The sequence below is a fragment of the Nothoprocta perdicaria genome, unplaced genomic scaffold, assembly GCF_003342845.1.
Source record: "Nothoprocta perdicaria isolate Ctin4 unplaced genomic scaffold, notPer1 scaffold_114, whole genome shotgun sequence".
NCBI classification, from domain to species: Eukaryota; Metazoa; Chordata; class Aves; order Tinamiformes; family Tinamidae; genus Nothoprocta; species Nothoprocta perdicaria.
Window position 1 is genome coordinate 407,620 of NW_020454250.1, and position 14,921 is coordinate 422,540.

Genomic DNA, 14,921 nt, shown 5'->3' on the forward strand with positions numbered 1-14,921 from the left:
TTCTCAGTTCACCTGAATGTTTCTTATCTTTTTTTTTTGTGAAATCTATTTTACTTCTGTCGATACTGTGCCATTACCTGTTTCTTTTCTACTGATATAATCTCTTTAAATACCCTTGTTATCTTTCCCTTTAAAGCGAATGGCTCCCGTTCTATCAAAGTACAACAGAAATGTGATTTATAATTCTTTATTTTCTTGTCATCTTTGCTTATAATATCCATTTAGAAGAGATATAAAATAAAATTTTTATCTCTGTTGGGTGATTTCCTCTTTTCCCTTCTCCTATATTGCCCCTCCAGCAAATACTGTTTTACTTTGAGTTTCTCAAACTAACATGTTATTATTATTTTTTTTAAGATTAGAACAGTAACTTCATAGGCTGCAGTGTATTGTAATGACAAAACAGGATATGTTTAAATCATGATTTCTGGGCTACGAGGATGGTCAGGGCCTGGAACATCTGCCCTATGAGGCCGAGAGAGCTGGGCCTGTTCAGCCTGAGAAGGGAAGGCTGAGGGGGGACCTAATCAGATCTATAAATACCTCAAGGGAGGCAGTGAGGAGGAGGGGGTGGCCTCTTTTCTGTGGTGGCCAGCGATAGGACTAGAGGAAACAGCCACAAGCTGAGGCACCAAAAGTTCCACAGGAACTTAAGGAAAAAATTTTTAACAGTGCGGGTGTCAGAGCCCTGGAATAGGCTGCCCAGGGAGGTTGTGGAGTCTTCTTCTCTGGAGATCTTTCAAACCTGCTTGGACACAGCCCTGTGCCACATGTTCTAGGGGACCCTGCGTGTGCAGGGGTGTTGGACTAGATGATCTCTAGAGGTCCCTGCCAACCTTATGAATTCTGTGTTTCTGTGATTGGGTCTACACCACTCGCAGAGTATCTCTCCTCAGATTGCTGCTACAGCTTGGAGGGGAAATGAAAAAAAAATGCTGTTTTTAGGCTCTTTTGTATGAGTGAGCTGTTTTTGTTATCCCTTGACAATGGAACAGAATATATTACAACAGAAGTCTTTTGATATCCAGAAAATACTTTCTACAAGAATATTGTGCAGATATCACTTCATGTCTATGCACTGTTGTTATTTTTCGTTTAAATAATAGCTTTATTTAAAGATATGGAGAGTGTGCACCAGAAGTGAGTTCCTGGTTCCATTGCAGCGGATGAGACTCCTGTCATTGACTTTGGAAGAAGAGCCTACTTTTCTCTTTTAAGGTGTGTTTTTAATTTTAAAGGTTTGGAGATTTGGAAAAGAGATGGCTCTATGACAGCAAAAAGTGATAATGTATGCAGACTGCATATAGCTGCAGTAGTAGCACTATGAAAATTTAATATAAGTCTAATCAACATAAATTTATTTTTTGAGACAGCAGGCTTGTTATGGCTCAAGCCCAGCAAATCATTAATCAGCTGCCTAATTTCATGCCCGTGACTCATGTGTTGGCTTGAGAGAACTCCTATACTTAAATCTATTCACACAATCCAGTTTCTCAAGGAATTTAACTCTATGAAGAGTAGTCTTCAACTCTTACTGCTATGTGGTTCTTCAGTCATGTATCAATGTTCAATACCTGATATCTGTGTGAATATTGTGTGTGCAGCTAGCTTTCTCATTCTTGATATTCCTGATGAGAGGTTTTGAGAGAATTACAACATTTTTACTTTCTATGAACTTCCAGTATGGAGATTGTCATACCTGTAATTACTCAAATAATTTGAAATATTAGGTGTTTAAGTAATGGTAATGCTCCAGAGGTAAAAGGGGATAAAGTTAAGCTAGCAAGTAAAGAGTCTGGCATTAAAATAACAGTGAATGTGGACTGATCATTACAAATGTCATTTTACATATGTGCTTCCACATATATTGTTTGGAGATAGAGTATTGTGCTAAGGCAAGTGCTGTGTAAAGTTGCAGTTTTATGCTTGAAAAGTTTTATGTCACAAATACATAAAATAGCATCTGGTTATTGAAGGCAGGTAGATGAAATGCCTTCACCTTTTCAAGGTTAGGAATCTATTTCAGTAGTCTGTTAGTGGATTGGACTCTGAATATACACCTGTGTTCTAAGAAAGATCATCCAAAAGCTCCCTTGTAACCTTTCCTTTAATGTTAATGGAATGTTAATAAAATTAGAGAAGATCAGCTTTGTGAAAGAAAAGCTAGAGATTTTGTTAGAACATTCAAAATCTAAGGAGACAACTGTTAAGTTCATTCATAGTCTGCCTTTTCTGCCAAATATCCGATAATGATTTCACCAACCTCCTGAGTGCCAAGCTTCACATTTTGGGAGATAAAATGTGTTACATAACTACTGAGGTGGTACAGATTTCCCTTGATTTCAATTAGATTGAAATTTCTGGGCAAAAGAAGGCTTATAACATACTGATAGACATTTCTAGGTTAGTCCTCTGTATGTCTTGTCATGTATCAACTTCAATTAGTTGCTATTTCTGTCACAGCATGTTTAACGTGTAATTTAAAATAGCAAATTTTATATAAAAGCTTGGACATGACTATACAACTTTTCATTTGTTAATCCTAAGCAGTAGGCAACTCATGATAAACTTGCATGCAAACTTGTCAGTATGTACCTTTCATGGCGAAAAAAAAAAAGCAGAAATAAAAGCACACCCATTAATCAAGTAACTCATTCAGCCCAGGACATGGTGTCCTTTTCTCTCAAATGAAACTTTAACTGTCAGAGGAAAAGAGGAAAAGAGAAGCAGTGGAGTTCTACGATGTTATCTGGATTATTTCTATGACTAAAATTATTAAGATAGGCAAAAGGGAGTAGTTTGTCATATAAAGTTGACAGTGGCGATTAAATGTAAGGGCCACAATAAGTGGGTCCAGGTAGCTAGACTATCAAGTGTAGCTATTTGTTACAGTGAGACTTGCATAAAGTCTATGTACTGATGGATACAAAGTCAGATAATATGGAAAATAGCTAAAATCAACATCAAGTGAAAATAAATGCTTAGGTGAAAAAGATAGGGGAGTTATACTTGTTTAAAATGAAATGTTAAAAGAGGTACAAAAATCCCTCAGCCCTTCAAAAGCAAGTAAAATATACCGGATTTTCTCTGGGAAATATAGATACGATAATTTCCAATGTGCCATATATCACAGTGTATTTTTGGTAACATTTCAGAGCCAGATTAAATACAAATTCCACTTTATTGCAATGTAGTACAGAAAATAGACAGATTTTGTTAAATATTACTCTAAAAGAACAAGCTATAAGGACTTGCAGTACAATCATGGTTCTATATATTCTGTGGCAAACAGAAGCAAATTTTGCTTCAAGGCAGTCTGTTGCCTTATGTTTTGTTGGTACATTTTCATAGGAGTAGAAGTTCCTGAAAAATGTAGGTTTTCACCTAATCAAGTATTAAAACAATCTCTTTTCAAGACCAGAAAAATGGCGTACAAAATTGCTATATTGATGCTTCCTTTAATATTTAACATAGCAAAGTGCTTTCAGAAAAATGCAAAATCAGTTCCTGCTGTTGGAAAAAATGTTGTTTTACCCTTTAGTGTTAATGTTGCATAGTTGTTCCAGTGTGACAGGTGAGTGCCTGGGAAAACGCATTTTAGAAAGGTGTGTGAACTGTGATCTTAGTATTCCATGTGGTCTCTTGGTCATTAAAGACTGTGTTTTTTCTTTGGGAATGCTTTGGGAATCTTTTTGGCAGCAACTAAACACCAGGGCCATTGTTTTAATTCTGTTCTGAATCCTTTTGGGGCAATATTTGTTCTTCCTCTGATAGAAATACATTGGGAGTTTAACAAATTACTTGAGTGCATAGAAATTTGAGGTATTTTCTTTGGATTTTGGACTTGAGAAAATAAGTTATTTTATGTAAATACAGTGTCAAGTGTTTTCTGCATACTCTTGTTGCACTTACCCAATGTAGCCCTTCTGTTTTCCATGTGCCATGGGAGGTTCTGTTTTGTTGGAGAAAGATTCAGTATCTGGAAAATCTTCAAAGTGGGATTGTAACTGTTCTTTGCTACAATGCAGTCCTCAAATGATAAAATGGTTTGGAAGTGAGAAGTGGCACTATAAAATGTTTGCTTGCCTATTCTAAATCAAGAGTGAGAGACTTCTGCATGAGTCATGCCTCACCAAAGAGGCTTTATTCAGCAATGAGCAGATTTCAACATATCTTTTACATGAAAGACTCTTACCTCTATTATATTTCTGAAAGGCAAACTTAATTGCAAAGTCTTTTGTAGTACAATAGCTTCAGAAAATCCCTCTGAACACATTTCCCAAATTCTAACACCTGGCAGCAATATGAGGTTACATCTGAAAAGAAGAAAGGGCCCTGACACACCACTAAGTTGCAAATTGGTGCATTTTAAAAGACAAGGGTCAAATTAAATATCGAGATGAAATTCTGTCAGCGTTGCAGTAAATTAAAGTTGGGCCATAAAATATAACAGAAGGGAAATTTATTCTAGAATAAATCCTCTCAAGGGTTCAAAACATACTTTATAACATTCTAAACTTTTTTTTTTTTTTTTTGAATTTATACCGTTGCTTGTATTTTGCTCACTTGGGAAGTTGAAAATATATTAGCTTTGGAGTTTTTGTTCCTAATTATTCTCTGCATTCTAAAAAAACCCTAGGTCATTGACCAATCAAGTTTTTTGCTAATTTGTATTCAGTATCAAGAGCCATAGGGATAGGTTTTGATGCTGACATGTGATTAGAGCATGAGACTCAAAGACATCATTTTCATACTAAAGTACTTTTTTATTAACATTTCTGCTCCTTTGACAGTCACTTTAGCTAGCTCCACGGTTTAATGAACACTGGTAGTGTGAATAATTGATTCAGTATACAGAGCTGCAACACAATTATTTTTTTAACAGATATATTTTAAATTTGTAGTTAACCTTTATTGCACTAAAGGTTTATTGCTTAAAAATGTACTCCCTTTGAGAAGTACTCAAGTAAAAAGCTGTTATATTCCATATGTACGTGGTGTATGGAAGACGTATTTTTAAAATTCTTTGAAAAATATTGAACCAAATTTTCTGTTAGCTTTCTTTGGCAGTTTCATTTTGTAAGGATCATTGAGCAATATGTTCTCAGTGCATAACACAAGGTTATAGCAAAGGAAATATATGTATTTTGATAGGAGTTACAAAATGACAGTTTTTGAGAATAGTAACTTGGTGACTCTTGATTATCGAAATTATGGTTTGCCGCTTTGGGGCTTAGTTCAAATGTTATCTATGAATAAAATAGCCCTTGAGTGATTCCAATCTTGATGTCTTCTGAAACTATAGGTTTTCTGAGAAGGAGGATGCTGTTCAATATCAACTTTTCAACATTTCTGTGATGTTGTTAGAAAGGCAAAAAGAAAACACGTGGGTAGTTATTTTTGAGATCTTTCCCCTGTAAAATGGTGACTAAGACAAGGCTAGCTAAAAGCGGAGCGAAAAAAGGATGCATTTCTTATTTGTTTTAAGTGGTGTGAGAGAAAGAATAATGTTTGAAGAATGGAACATTTTCTTGTGTTGGCAAAATGTAACTAAAATAAGCATTGTGTCTTTTTAGTTAAGCAACCTGAAACAAGTCACAGTTGTGGATGTGTCAGCAAACAAGTTCCCTTCTATTCCGATTTGTGTACTCCGGATGTCTAATTTGCAGTGGTTGGATATGAGCAGCAACAACCTGAAAGATCTCCCACAAGACATAGACAGGTAGTTTACATTTTAATTCATGTGTATGCTCATGAACTAGCAAGATAACCCAAAAAACGACAAGCTTCGAAGCGATTCAGTTAATGAGAAGTCATGTAAAAAAAAAAATCCAGAAATGCATTAGATTATTTATTTTGCAAATGAACTCTACCATTATTATTTCTGGAATAAGTTGAAGAATAAACCCTGCATTTTCCATTTCATTGACGGATTGCCCAGTCAGTGCCTCAACTGTGCAGTTAACTAATTACATTTTCTGGTTCATTTGTTGTAATATGCCTTCGTATCCAGATAGTCCTCCTGAGGAAGTACCTGAGCCAAATTTGTCCCCCAGCTTAAGTAGAGAGGCCTTGCCATACTTAATTGGCAGCAGCACATCTCTGGAGTGACCTAGATGGGTGGATGAGATGAGGGAAATGTAGACTAAAGCACATTTAAGCTACTGAAAAATCCTGGTAATTTTTGGCAGTGAAACCTAAAAATTTCGAAAAGATTAAAAGAAATATTGACAATCCTCCTCTCCCACAGGGAAATATATATGCACATATATACTTTTTATTTAGACATCCACTAGGGTTAGTTTCAAATAGTCCATCTCCTTTAAATGGGAACTGTTGGCCTTGGAAAGCATCTTTATTATGCTAGAACTGTTTACTCTCTTTGAATTCCTCCTGTAAGTTGGTTTACTAGATTTTAGCTACAAGTAAGTCAAAACATGTATTAACTGGTGTTTATAAAAGCAAGCAAATTCACTGTCTATTGATCAGTGAATGAAAATCCCCAAGGTGAAAGAGACTACATAGGAACTTCACTCATCCTTCAAATTCCTAAGACCTTTATGACTAGGTGCAGAGACTTCTGTAAGACATTTTATAATTACAGATTTCTCTGATTGCAGAAATGAAGTCTTAATTTGTTCTTAATTTGTATTAGTAATTCAGATGTTCTAATCATGATGCCAACTTTTTTTCCCAGACTGTTTGAATAAAGATTTAATTAACTTAAAATAGCTTTAAGAGGATATTTTTGCTTTGTAAAAACTACATATTCTATTTAAGTGCATTTTTCCCCATATGATCTGTAACCTCTTTAATTTTCTTCATCGCATAATATACTCATTTTCTACATCAATCCTGATATTAAAACATCGTAGTGAAACCCCACAACATACTTTTTTTTTTTTTTTTTTTTTTAATCTTATGGTTCCTGAATTCTGAAAGTTATGCACTCAAGCGTGTTCTAAAGACTAGGAAATGTCACGTTTCTCCCTGTTAGGAAATGACAGTTTTCCCCTGCTATCCAAATTGAGATTTGCATTTGGCCTCATGATGCCTGAGGTATTGAAGAATTTCAATCATTACTATGAAGTCTGGGATAATATTAATAATAAAAAATACTTACTAATTTTCTCTTTCTGGATTCAAAGTAATTATATGGGTCTTCTAAGCAATAATCTGCATACACCCTCTGATTGAACAAGCAAGTTTTTTTCTTCAATTTGATATGCTTTTGTCTGTTATACATGCCAAGGAATAAATGCTCAGGTACAAATTACCATTTCATTAGAAGAACTCTGGATAAACAAAGTCAAAAGCATCCCAACACTTTCCTCCACAAAACTTCATCACTAAATTGTTTTTTATGAGACAACTTGTGAAAGAAATGTGAGCAGGATTTATTATTTTGTACTTCTTGCTATGCTAATTACTAGTGAAAAAAAAAATAGATGGGAATATATTGCCCAGTAGAGACATATCTAATACATAGAAAACAGCCATTGGACCAAATTATAAGCTTGTGACCAAGTTTTTCATTAGTTTCTGACATACCAAAGGTGAGGCTTTACATTATACTTTGTCAACACTTTCTATATGAAGTATGCAACTATTTTTTAATCTTTTGCCTTGGGTGTTCTTCTGAGTTTTCATAACTAGGCTATTAACACTTATCTTTATAGATATTAATCAAATCATGACTGAAAATGTCAACTAAAGATGATGAAAATGTTTGCGAGAGGTTATATGAGTAATATTGGTGAAACTGAGAATGTGACAGGTTACTGTTTTTCTCTTCAAGATTAAGTGCTTTGCTATTTCAGGTGGATGCTCCTGATGAAATAAACGCTTTAAGCTATCTTTATCTTTTATACTTTTACAGGTTAGATCAACTGGAGACACTTCTCCTTCAGAAAAACAAGTTGACTTATCTTCCCCGAGCTCTGGTCAATATGCCAAAACTCAATTTGTTAGTTGTCAGTGGTGATGACTTGGTTGAGATTCCCACAGCCATCTGTGAGTCAACCACTGGTTTAAAGTAAGTAAAAATGAGAGAGAAATTAATTTTAAGAGGTAGCTATGTGAAGGAGAAATAGTTTCATCGTATCTTTCTACTGTATCTAGGGGCCTCTACAGAGGAAATAGAGAAGCTGCTTCATCTTACATATGCATCTCTTAAGCTTAGTGATTCAAGTATTCTCTGTTATGGAATGGTGTTTTGCTGCTTGTAGGGGAACAATGAAAGACCTTTTGTCTGCAATTACAACAGTCCTGTGCTTCTGCAGATGATACTCAGGTCTTGTATGAAACCACTTGGAACTGACAGCAATTCAGAAGATTTTAAGCAGAAGTGATTAATTGGAACAATTTTCCTTTTAGAAGTAACAATCATTTTATTGATTTTTTTTTCTCTTTAGAGTGATAATGCCATTAGAGATTTTTTAGAATTCTGTACACTTGGTTTACACACTGTATGACTTGCTTGCATAGCTGTTAGCTTTTTATCCACAAGATGTAGCTTTAGGCAATTTACAGAAATGGCTTGATGCATACCAAAACATCCTTTGTAACAGAGAAATAACATAACAAAAACAGTGATATAAATATATATCATCAGCTAAGTGATACTGTTAAAATTCCTTATTGCTAGGCACTGTTGTTGTAATTATGCTCATACTAACCATTAACTAGTGTAGAATTAGAGTGTTTTGTCAGAAGTCCGTAATGAAGAAATACACATACTATTGCAAAGAATAATTAATGTACATAAACTAACAGAAAAAGACGAATCTGATAATTTTTGTCTGGACTGGGATACAGAGAAGGCACTATCTGAAATATTTCTGTAATTAATAATAGCTCCTAAGGAATCTGTAATATAAAACTTAGGCACATATTCCTTGAATTTCACATTTGGTTTCTGTAACAAATTCAAAAGTGACATTCATATTGACCAGTCATGTTTTTGTATCTTTCTTTCTCTACAGATTTGTAAGTCTCAAAGATAGCCCCGTTGAAACTATTGTTTGTGAAGACACTGAAGAAATTATAGAAAGTGAACGTGAACGGGAGCAATTTGAGAAAGAATTTATGAAAGCCTATATTGAAGACCTGAAGGAGAGAGGTATGTGTCAGCTCCCAGTAAATTTACTTCCAGTAAAATATCTTGGATATAAAACGTGGACATACATTAGATGAGTTTGTTTTTAAGAGTATAACAATAGGCCCTTAAGTGAAATATCTCTTATGATATTAAATAAAATTGAAAGTGAAAATTTCAGATGTGTTTTGTTAAAGGTTTAGACCGTTACTACAACACTTGAAATTGAACAAACCTCTACAGACTTAATAGCGTGCTTATACATGCATTAATGTTAATTCAGTGATAATGTATTACAATGATTAATCATATTCTCCTGGCTTGCTTACCTGTCTTGGGGTATGCATTAGTTACTCTTCAGTGATTTTGAATTCCTGAAGAGACTCTTTCCCTCAAGAAGGAGCACTTGCGTGTATATAAAATGCCCTTTGCCTTGATACAGAGCTCTTGAATTGATTACCTGTATCCATGTAGTAGTTGTTCAACCATGGAAAAATTAATGTAGTAAAATTGTTGCTTTTGTCTTCATTACAGAGTACCTGCAAGCTTATACATTGCTTGCTGTTATTGTTCTATGTTATATGTAGTATGATTGATTGTTTATTCTTAAATATGTAGCAAAATATGACAAAATGTTGAATCTTATTTATTAAAAATATTAGGAAATAAAGGAAAAATTCCCTGTGAGGCAAAATATCCATGTAGGATCTGTTTAAATGTAGGGTCTATTTAAATCTCTTTTGAGAGTGTCTTTTTATGGCATGAATTTAAGAAGTTTCTCATTCCTTTCATTATGTGTAAGTGGCCTGTGTAGTATTTGCATATTTCTGCTACAGCTTTGTAGCAGAGAAATATGAAAAAGAGTGAAGGATGTGGTTTTGTTTTGCTAGCACTGGACTAATTTGCTCAGTGAGGATGTGGATTCTCTGTTCTTCAAATCCCAGTCCAATGATTGGACCTGGTCATGGTTGACTTGCTCTAGATGAGTCTGGTTGAACAGGATGTTAGGACTAGACAATCCTCAGATGTGTCTTCGAGTCCCAACTGTTTCCTGAATTTGTTCCATGGCTGAAAATTTTGGTTCCTTAGCTTAACATTGGATTATTTAAGCCATCTGCATCTAAAGTCAAATCTACTGCAAAACAAAAAGTTCCAGATTCTGGTAACAGTAACAACAGTGGTGAAAAGAGGAAGCAAAGGGATGGAGAAAATCTGAGATCATAATTTGGCTTTAGAGATATGCATCTCATTACAGAAATGTGAGGTGGTGGAGTTATTTGTGTGCTTGTAAAATGTAGAGCAGCAGCTTATGGCTGCCAGACTGCAAGAAAGCCCCAGTTGGCAATGTCAAGTGTATGACAGCTTTATATCGTTTTGGGGCAAAACGATACAGAGAATGTGATGCATTTTCCTGTCTTTCTAGAAAAAAATTTTCTCTGTGCTTTTTTATGAGGCGATTTGGATCATGAATTCCTTTTAGATATCCTGCCTCTGAGTTCTTGTGACATGGATTATACTGATAGTATCTCCTGAAAACCAGGACGAGAGGGAAATATCTGCTGTATAATATAGAGCAACAGAATATCTGAAACACAGCACAGAAATGTCTTCTAGAATCAAAAGTTCTTGGATGGTACCCTTGAAAAAAAAAACAGAGAAACTTGCTTCTAGGCAAAGACTCCATTTATTTGTATCTGATTATATAGCTCAAATTTGAGTTGTATTTTTTTCTCTTTCAGATTCTGCTCCTTCTTATACTACGAAAGTTTTATTCAGTCTTCAACTCTGAAGATCCAAAGTCTCTAAATCAATAGCGGATATCAGCATAATTCTATTTTTATTTACTAGGATGGAGAACATTGAAGTCATATACTGATGGAAGTACTTCAAAATAATTATTGAAAATTTTATTTTTTTGTTTTAACTGCTCCCAGTAACTACTGATAAGATAAAGAATAGTAGAACCTTCATAAGATGCATATTTTTTTCAAGTCCATAACAACAGGCACTGAGCTATACATAGTCCTGTTAAAAGCAAATACTCATAAAGTATACATGTGCAAAGTTGCTTGCAGAATCAAGACGTAATATAGTCTATAGTGATAGTTGAAACAGTTGAACATAATGATTTTCAAAAGATATGATCTTGAAAGAAGGGGATAATTAATTTTGAAAATGCATGTTATCTGTTCTTAAAACCAAACAAGTTATGAGTTATTTGCAATATTTAAAAGATAAACAGGCATATAGTTTGTGTTTACTTTCTGTTCTTCAAGCATGCTGTCTTCGTATGGATTTTCAGTTTAGATGATTTTCAATAACTTTCTGTATAGAATCAGTGGAAATTATGCAGCTTCTTTTATTTAAGCATATTCTAAACATGTAAGAGATCATAAATCAGGTAAAAATGTGGCTGAAACTTCCTTGCTAATCAGGCTTATAACATGGTGTTGAATTTTGTAAGCGTTTAAGGAAAAAATGTCTCTGAACAAGTAAAATCTGGAATATGATGAAAGAGGTCTTTTAATAGACCCAAATGATGGGATTCTGTGGACATTCATGTAATTGGGAATTCCCAAGTTGCATAAGAATGAATTTGCTGGCTAGCTGGTAAAGTTATTTTGCTTCCTGTTTAATAGTGTGTTTATATATAGTTATATAAGTGAATATACCTTAGGGTTTCAGGTATTTAATTTTACATTTTTGTTTAATAAATACCTTTTAATCTAAAAGGTCCTGAAATTTTGAGAATTTAGACAGTCAATTTAAATCAACTTAAAGGAATAAAGGTGAGGGAAATGATGTGTAATGAAATAGGTAAGATATAAATGTGACTTACACCTGGACTTGTGAAGTAGAATGCCACTTAAAAGCAAGGCCTAATAATAAATAAATAACAGAACAAAACAAAGGACTTTTAAACCTTCGTTTCATATAAAAAGTACTGCTTTTGATATTTTCTTTCTTTTTTAACTTTTTAACATTATTTCTTTTGAAGGAAGAGAAATAATGTAAATGCTATTTCTTTATTCTATTCAAGCTCCTGCAGTAATGTTGCTATGCAGAATTAAACTATGTGGAGTTAATTTCTAGGCATTTATGTTGATTCTCAGTCAGTCTTGCAGCAATGAGAAATTCCTAAAAAATGCAAGAAAACTAATGCTATGTCACATTTTTGAGAAGGAATAGGGATGGTTCAAGTAATTTATAGACCTGTCAAATTGACATTGTTCTGAAATACAACAATGGTGCGCCTTAAATGGGCTTTTACAAGGAAAGACCCCAGTATGCTTAAGAAAACAAGAGATCAAAGTGGGTTTAGAGAAAAAGGGATTTTCTGAAATACCAATCTTTCTTTTAAAGAAATCATATTTTTTTTATTAGCTATTGAGACTGATGCAATAAACTTCTGTAGGACATCTGATTTGGCATTGCCCGATATTCTCATCACAAAATGAAAGTAATATATGCTTTATTTGATTTTGTATCTGTTTAAATTTGACTTACAAAGCTTAAAAATGTAGACATCTTAATGGAGTGTGGTAGACTCCACTAAGAAGCCCATTTCTGGACTTCTAATGTTTTCTAATAAGATCTGCTGAAAATCTTGGGAATGGACAGTATCAGCAATGTTTACAGAATGGAGATCTCTAGTCAGAGAAATTCAAGAAACAATCAGCTACTTGAGTTTCCAGGACAAATTCTAGTCAAAATTACTGAATGAGTAGACAGAAGTACATGATTAGAGAAGTGGTACTGCCACATTTTAGCACTGCCCTAGATCTTACTTGGAAGAAGTCTCACTTCTGCCATTCACAGATAAGAAGGATGTAGGTAAATTGGAGATCATTCAGGAAAACAAGAGAGTGGAACAAATAGAAAACATCCACGCAAGAAGACTGTTTTGCTTTTCAGTGGAAAATCACATCCATGAAATAAACTTTTTTTTTTTTTTTTTTTTGAAATGGCAGCAGAAAACCACAGTAGGGCAGAAGATCAAAACTTATATTCACACAGTTCAGATTAATAACAGCATGTGTATTTCTCAGTAATAGTGATCATTGAGACAACTCACCAAAGGCTGTGATGTTTATGATAGATTCTCTAACACTAGTTATCTTTTAAGTCCAAATTAAGGTTTTCCTTAAAAAAAATTCACAAAAATTAAGTCATGGAAATTCTAAGTTCAATACATATAGGGGATTGGGCCAGTATTCCGCAAAATGACTTTGGGATTCTGCAAAAATTATTTTCTTCTTCTGTAGCATATATCCTATCTATATTTTTATTTATAGGAAAAGGGGATTATTTTTTGTCATAGAATTTGTCAAGTAGCTGCATCTAAGGAGAAGATGGCATTCACATTCAACTGTGTCCATTACCTAAGAAGTAGGTGGCTAATGTCAGATAAATCAGAAACTTAGAAACACTAATTTTAGCATACTTGTGGCCGTATACCTGCCACCAAGTATTATACTTCCCCAAATTTAGCATCTTTCTCCTGCTTGGCAAATAACCAATACCCAGAAATGGCAAGTATAGAAGCTTGTAATATACATTATAGAATGCTCACTGGTTGCAATATTCATAAGTAAAACAGATAATTAATTTTTATGGTGTTGCTTTTCCTAGTTCTGTATTGTTCTGGCCTTGTTTTTAAGTGGAGCTGAGTAAGGAAGATATCATGAGAGCAAATAATGTGAAATTTAATCAATTAGCACCCAACAATAATGTAGCCTTGCATCAGATTCCTTTAGAAATATCAGTGAACAGAAGTCAGCATATCTCTTATTTTCTCTTGCAAAATAGCTTTAGTGAGTTTATTTTCTGTAAAGGAAACAACCAACAGAATGATATACAGGGAATATTCTCTGGATGACATGACTTCATTTCAATATAGACTATGCCTGTCTCCACAGAGAATGTAAGGTGTCTTAAAAGCAGTTTTTCTGATTTTGAGGCCTTGACTGAACTAGTACCAATAAAAAGAAGAGCTGTAACTCAGCATAACTGATTATGTAGCTCTTAGATAACGCTGCTATAGATGAGGGTTGGGCAGTTCATGAAGAGTCTGCCCTGCTTCTTCATCAGCTGAATCTTCTTGGGCTGATTGTAGCTGTATTATATTCCCACAGCTCTCTCTTTCTCTCACTCCTTGACAGGTATGGGAGTTGCTCAGGATAAATAGGGGATATCCATGGGAATTTCATCCTATGCAAATTGGTGTCAGTGTAAAACGAACATTACAATACACTACCTCTCTCTCTGGCACTTTTTGTTTTCATGCTGCCAACTGTAGTATGATTGCATGAGTTTTGGCAAAATATTTGCTTCTAAGATGCATTTTATATCTGAAAAGCAATTATATCTGAAACATATTCACGTATTTTATTTCCCATTAATACTTGCATCCTTTTTCTAAAAATCAACAAAGTAAATCAACTGTCAAACTGTGGTGATAGAACTGTAAAGAAGACTATCAGTCTAGAGAACAAAAATACGGTCTTAGGCATTTGCAAGAGCAGTATTTGTATTAGGCATTTGTGAGAGCAGTGTTTCAATCTAGACTAACATTACAACATTACATTGCTTTAATTTGTCCAAATTAGTTGAGTTCAACATTTCATATATTGTGTATTGTCATAAAAGGACAAAATAACATCAGAAAAAAATGTGTTACACAGAAGGGTCTTAATCTGCTAAATACATGTGCTGCCTCTTAGAGATATCAAAGCCACAGTCTGCCTGGGATGTGTGATCAGATCTGTCATGTGTGCACTTTTTATTGTATTTTGCACAAAGAAACACCAGAACTGGTTCCTTT

At 34.3% G+C, this 14,921-nt stretch overlaps 1 protein-coding gene across 1 annotated transcript in view; it reads left to right on the top strand.

Annotated features, from left to right (window-relative positions):
• Nucleotides 1–10,886, top strand: part of LRRC2 (leucine rich repeat containing 2) — a 49,207-nt gene extending 38,321 nt beyond the window's left edge. The window contains exons 5-8 of the mRNA XM_026053392.1: nucleotides 5,577–5,722; nucleotides 7,880–8,035; nucleotides 8,985–9,121; nucleotides 10,837–10,886. Coding sequence (XP_025909177.1) covers nucleotides 5,577–5,722; nucleotides 7,880–8,035; nucleotides 8,985–9,121; nucleotides 10,837–10,886 — 489 coding nt within the window. The remainder of the gene's footprint in view (nucleotides 1–5,576; nucleotides 5,723–7,879; nucleotides 8,036–8,984; nucleotides 9,122–10,836) is intronic.
• The last annotated feature ends 4,035 nt before the right edge of the window (nucleotides 10,887–14,921 follow it).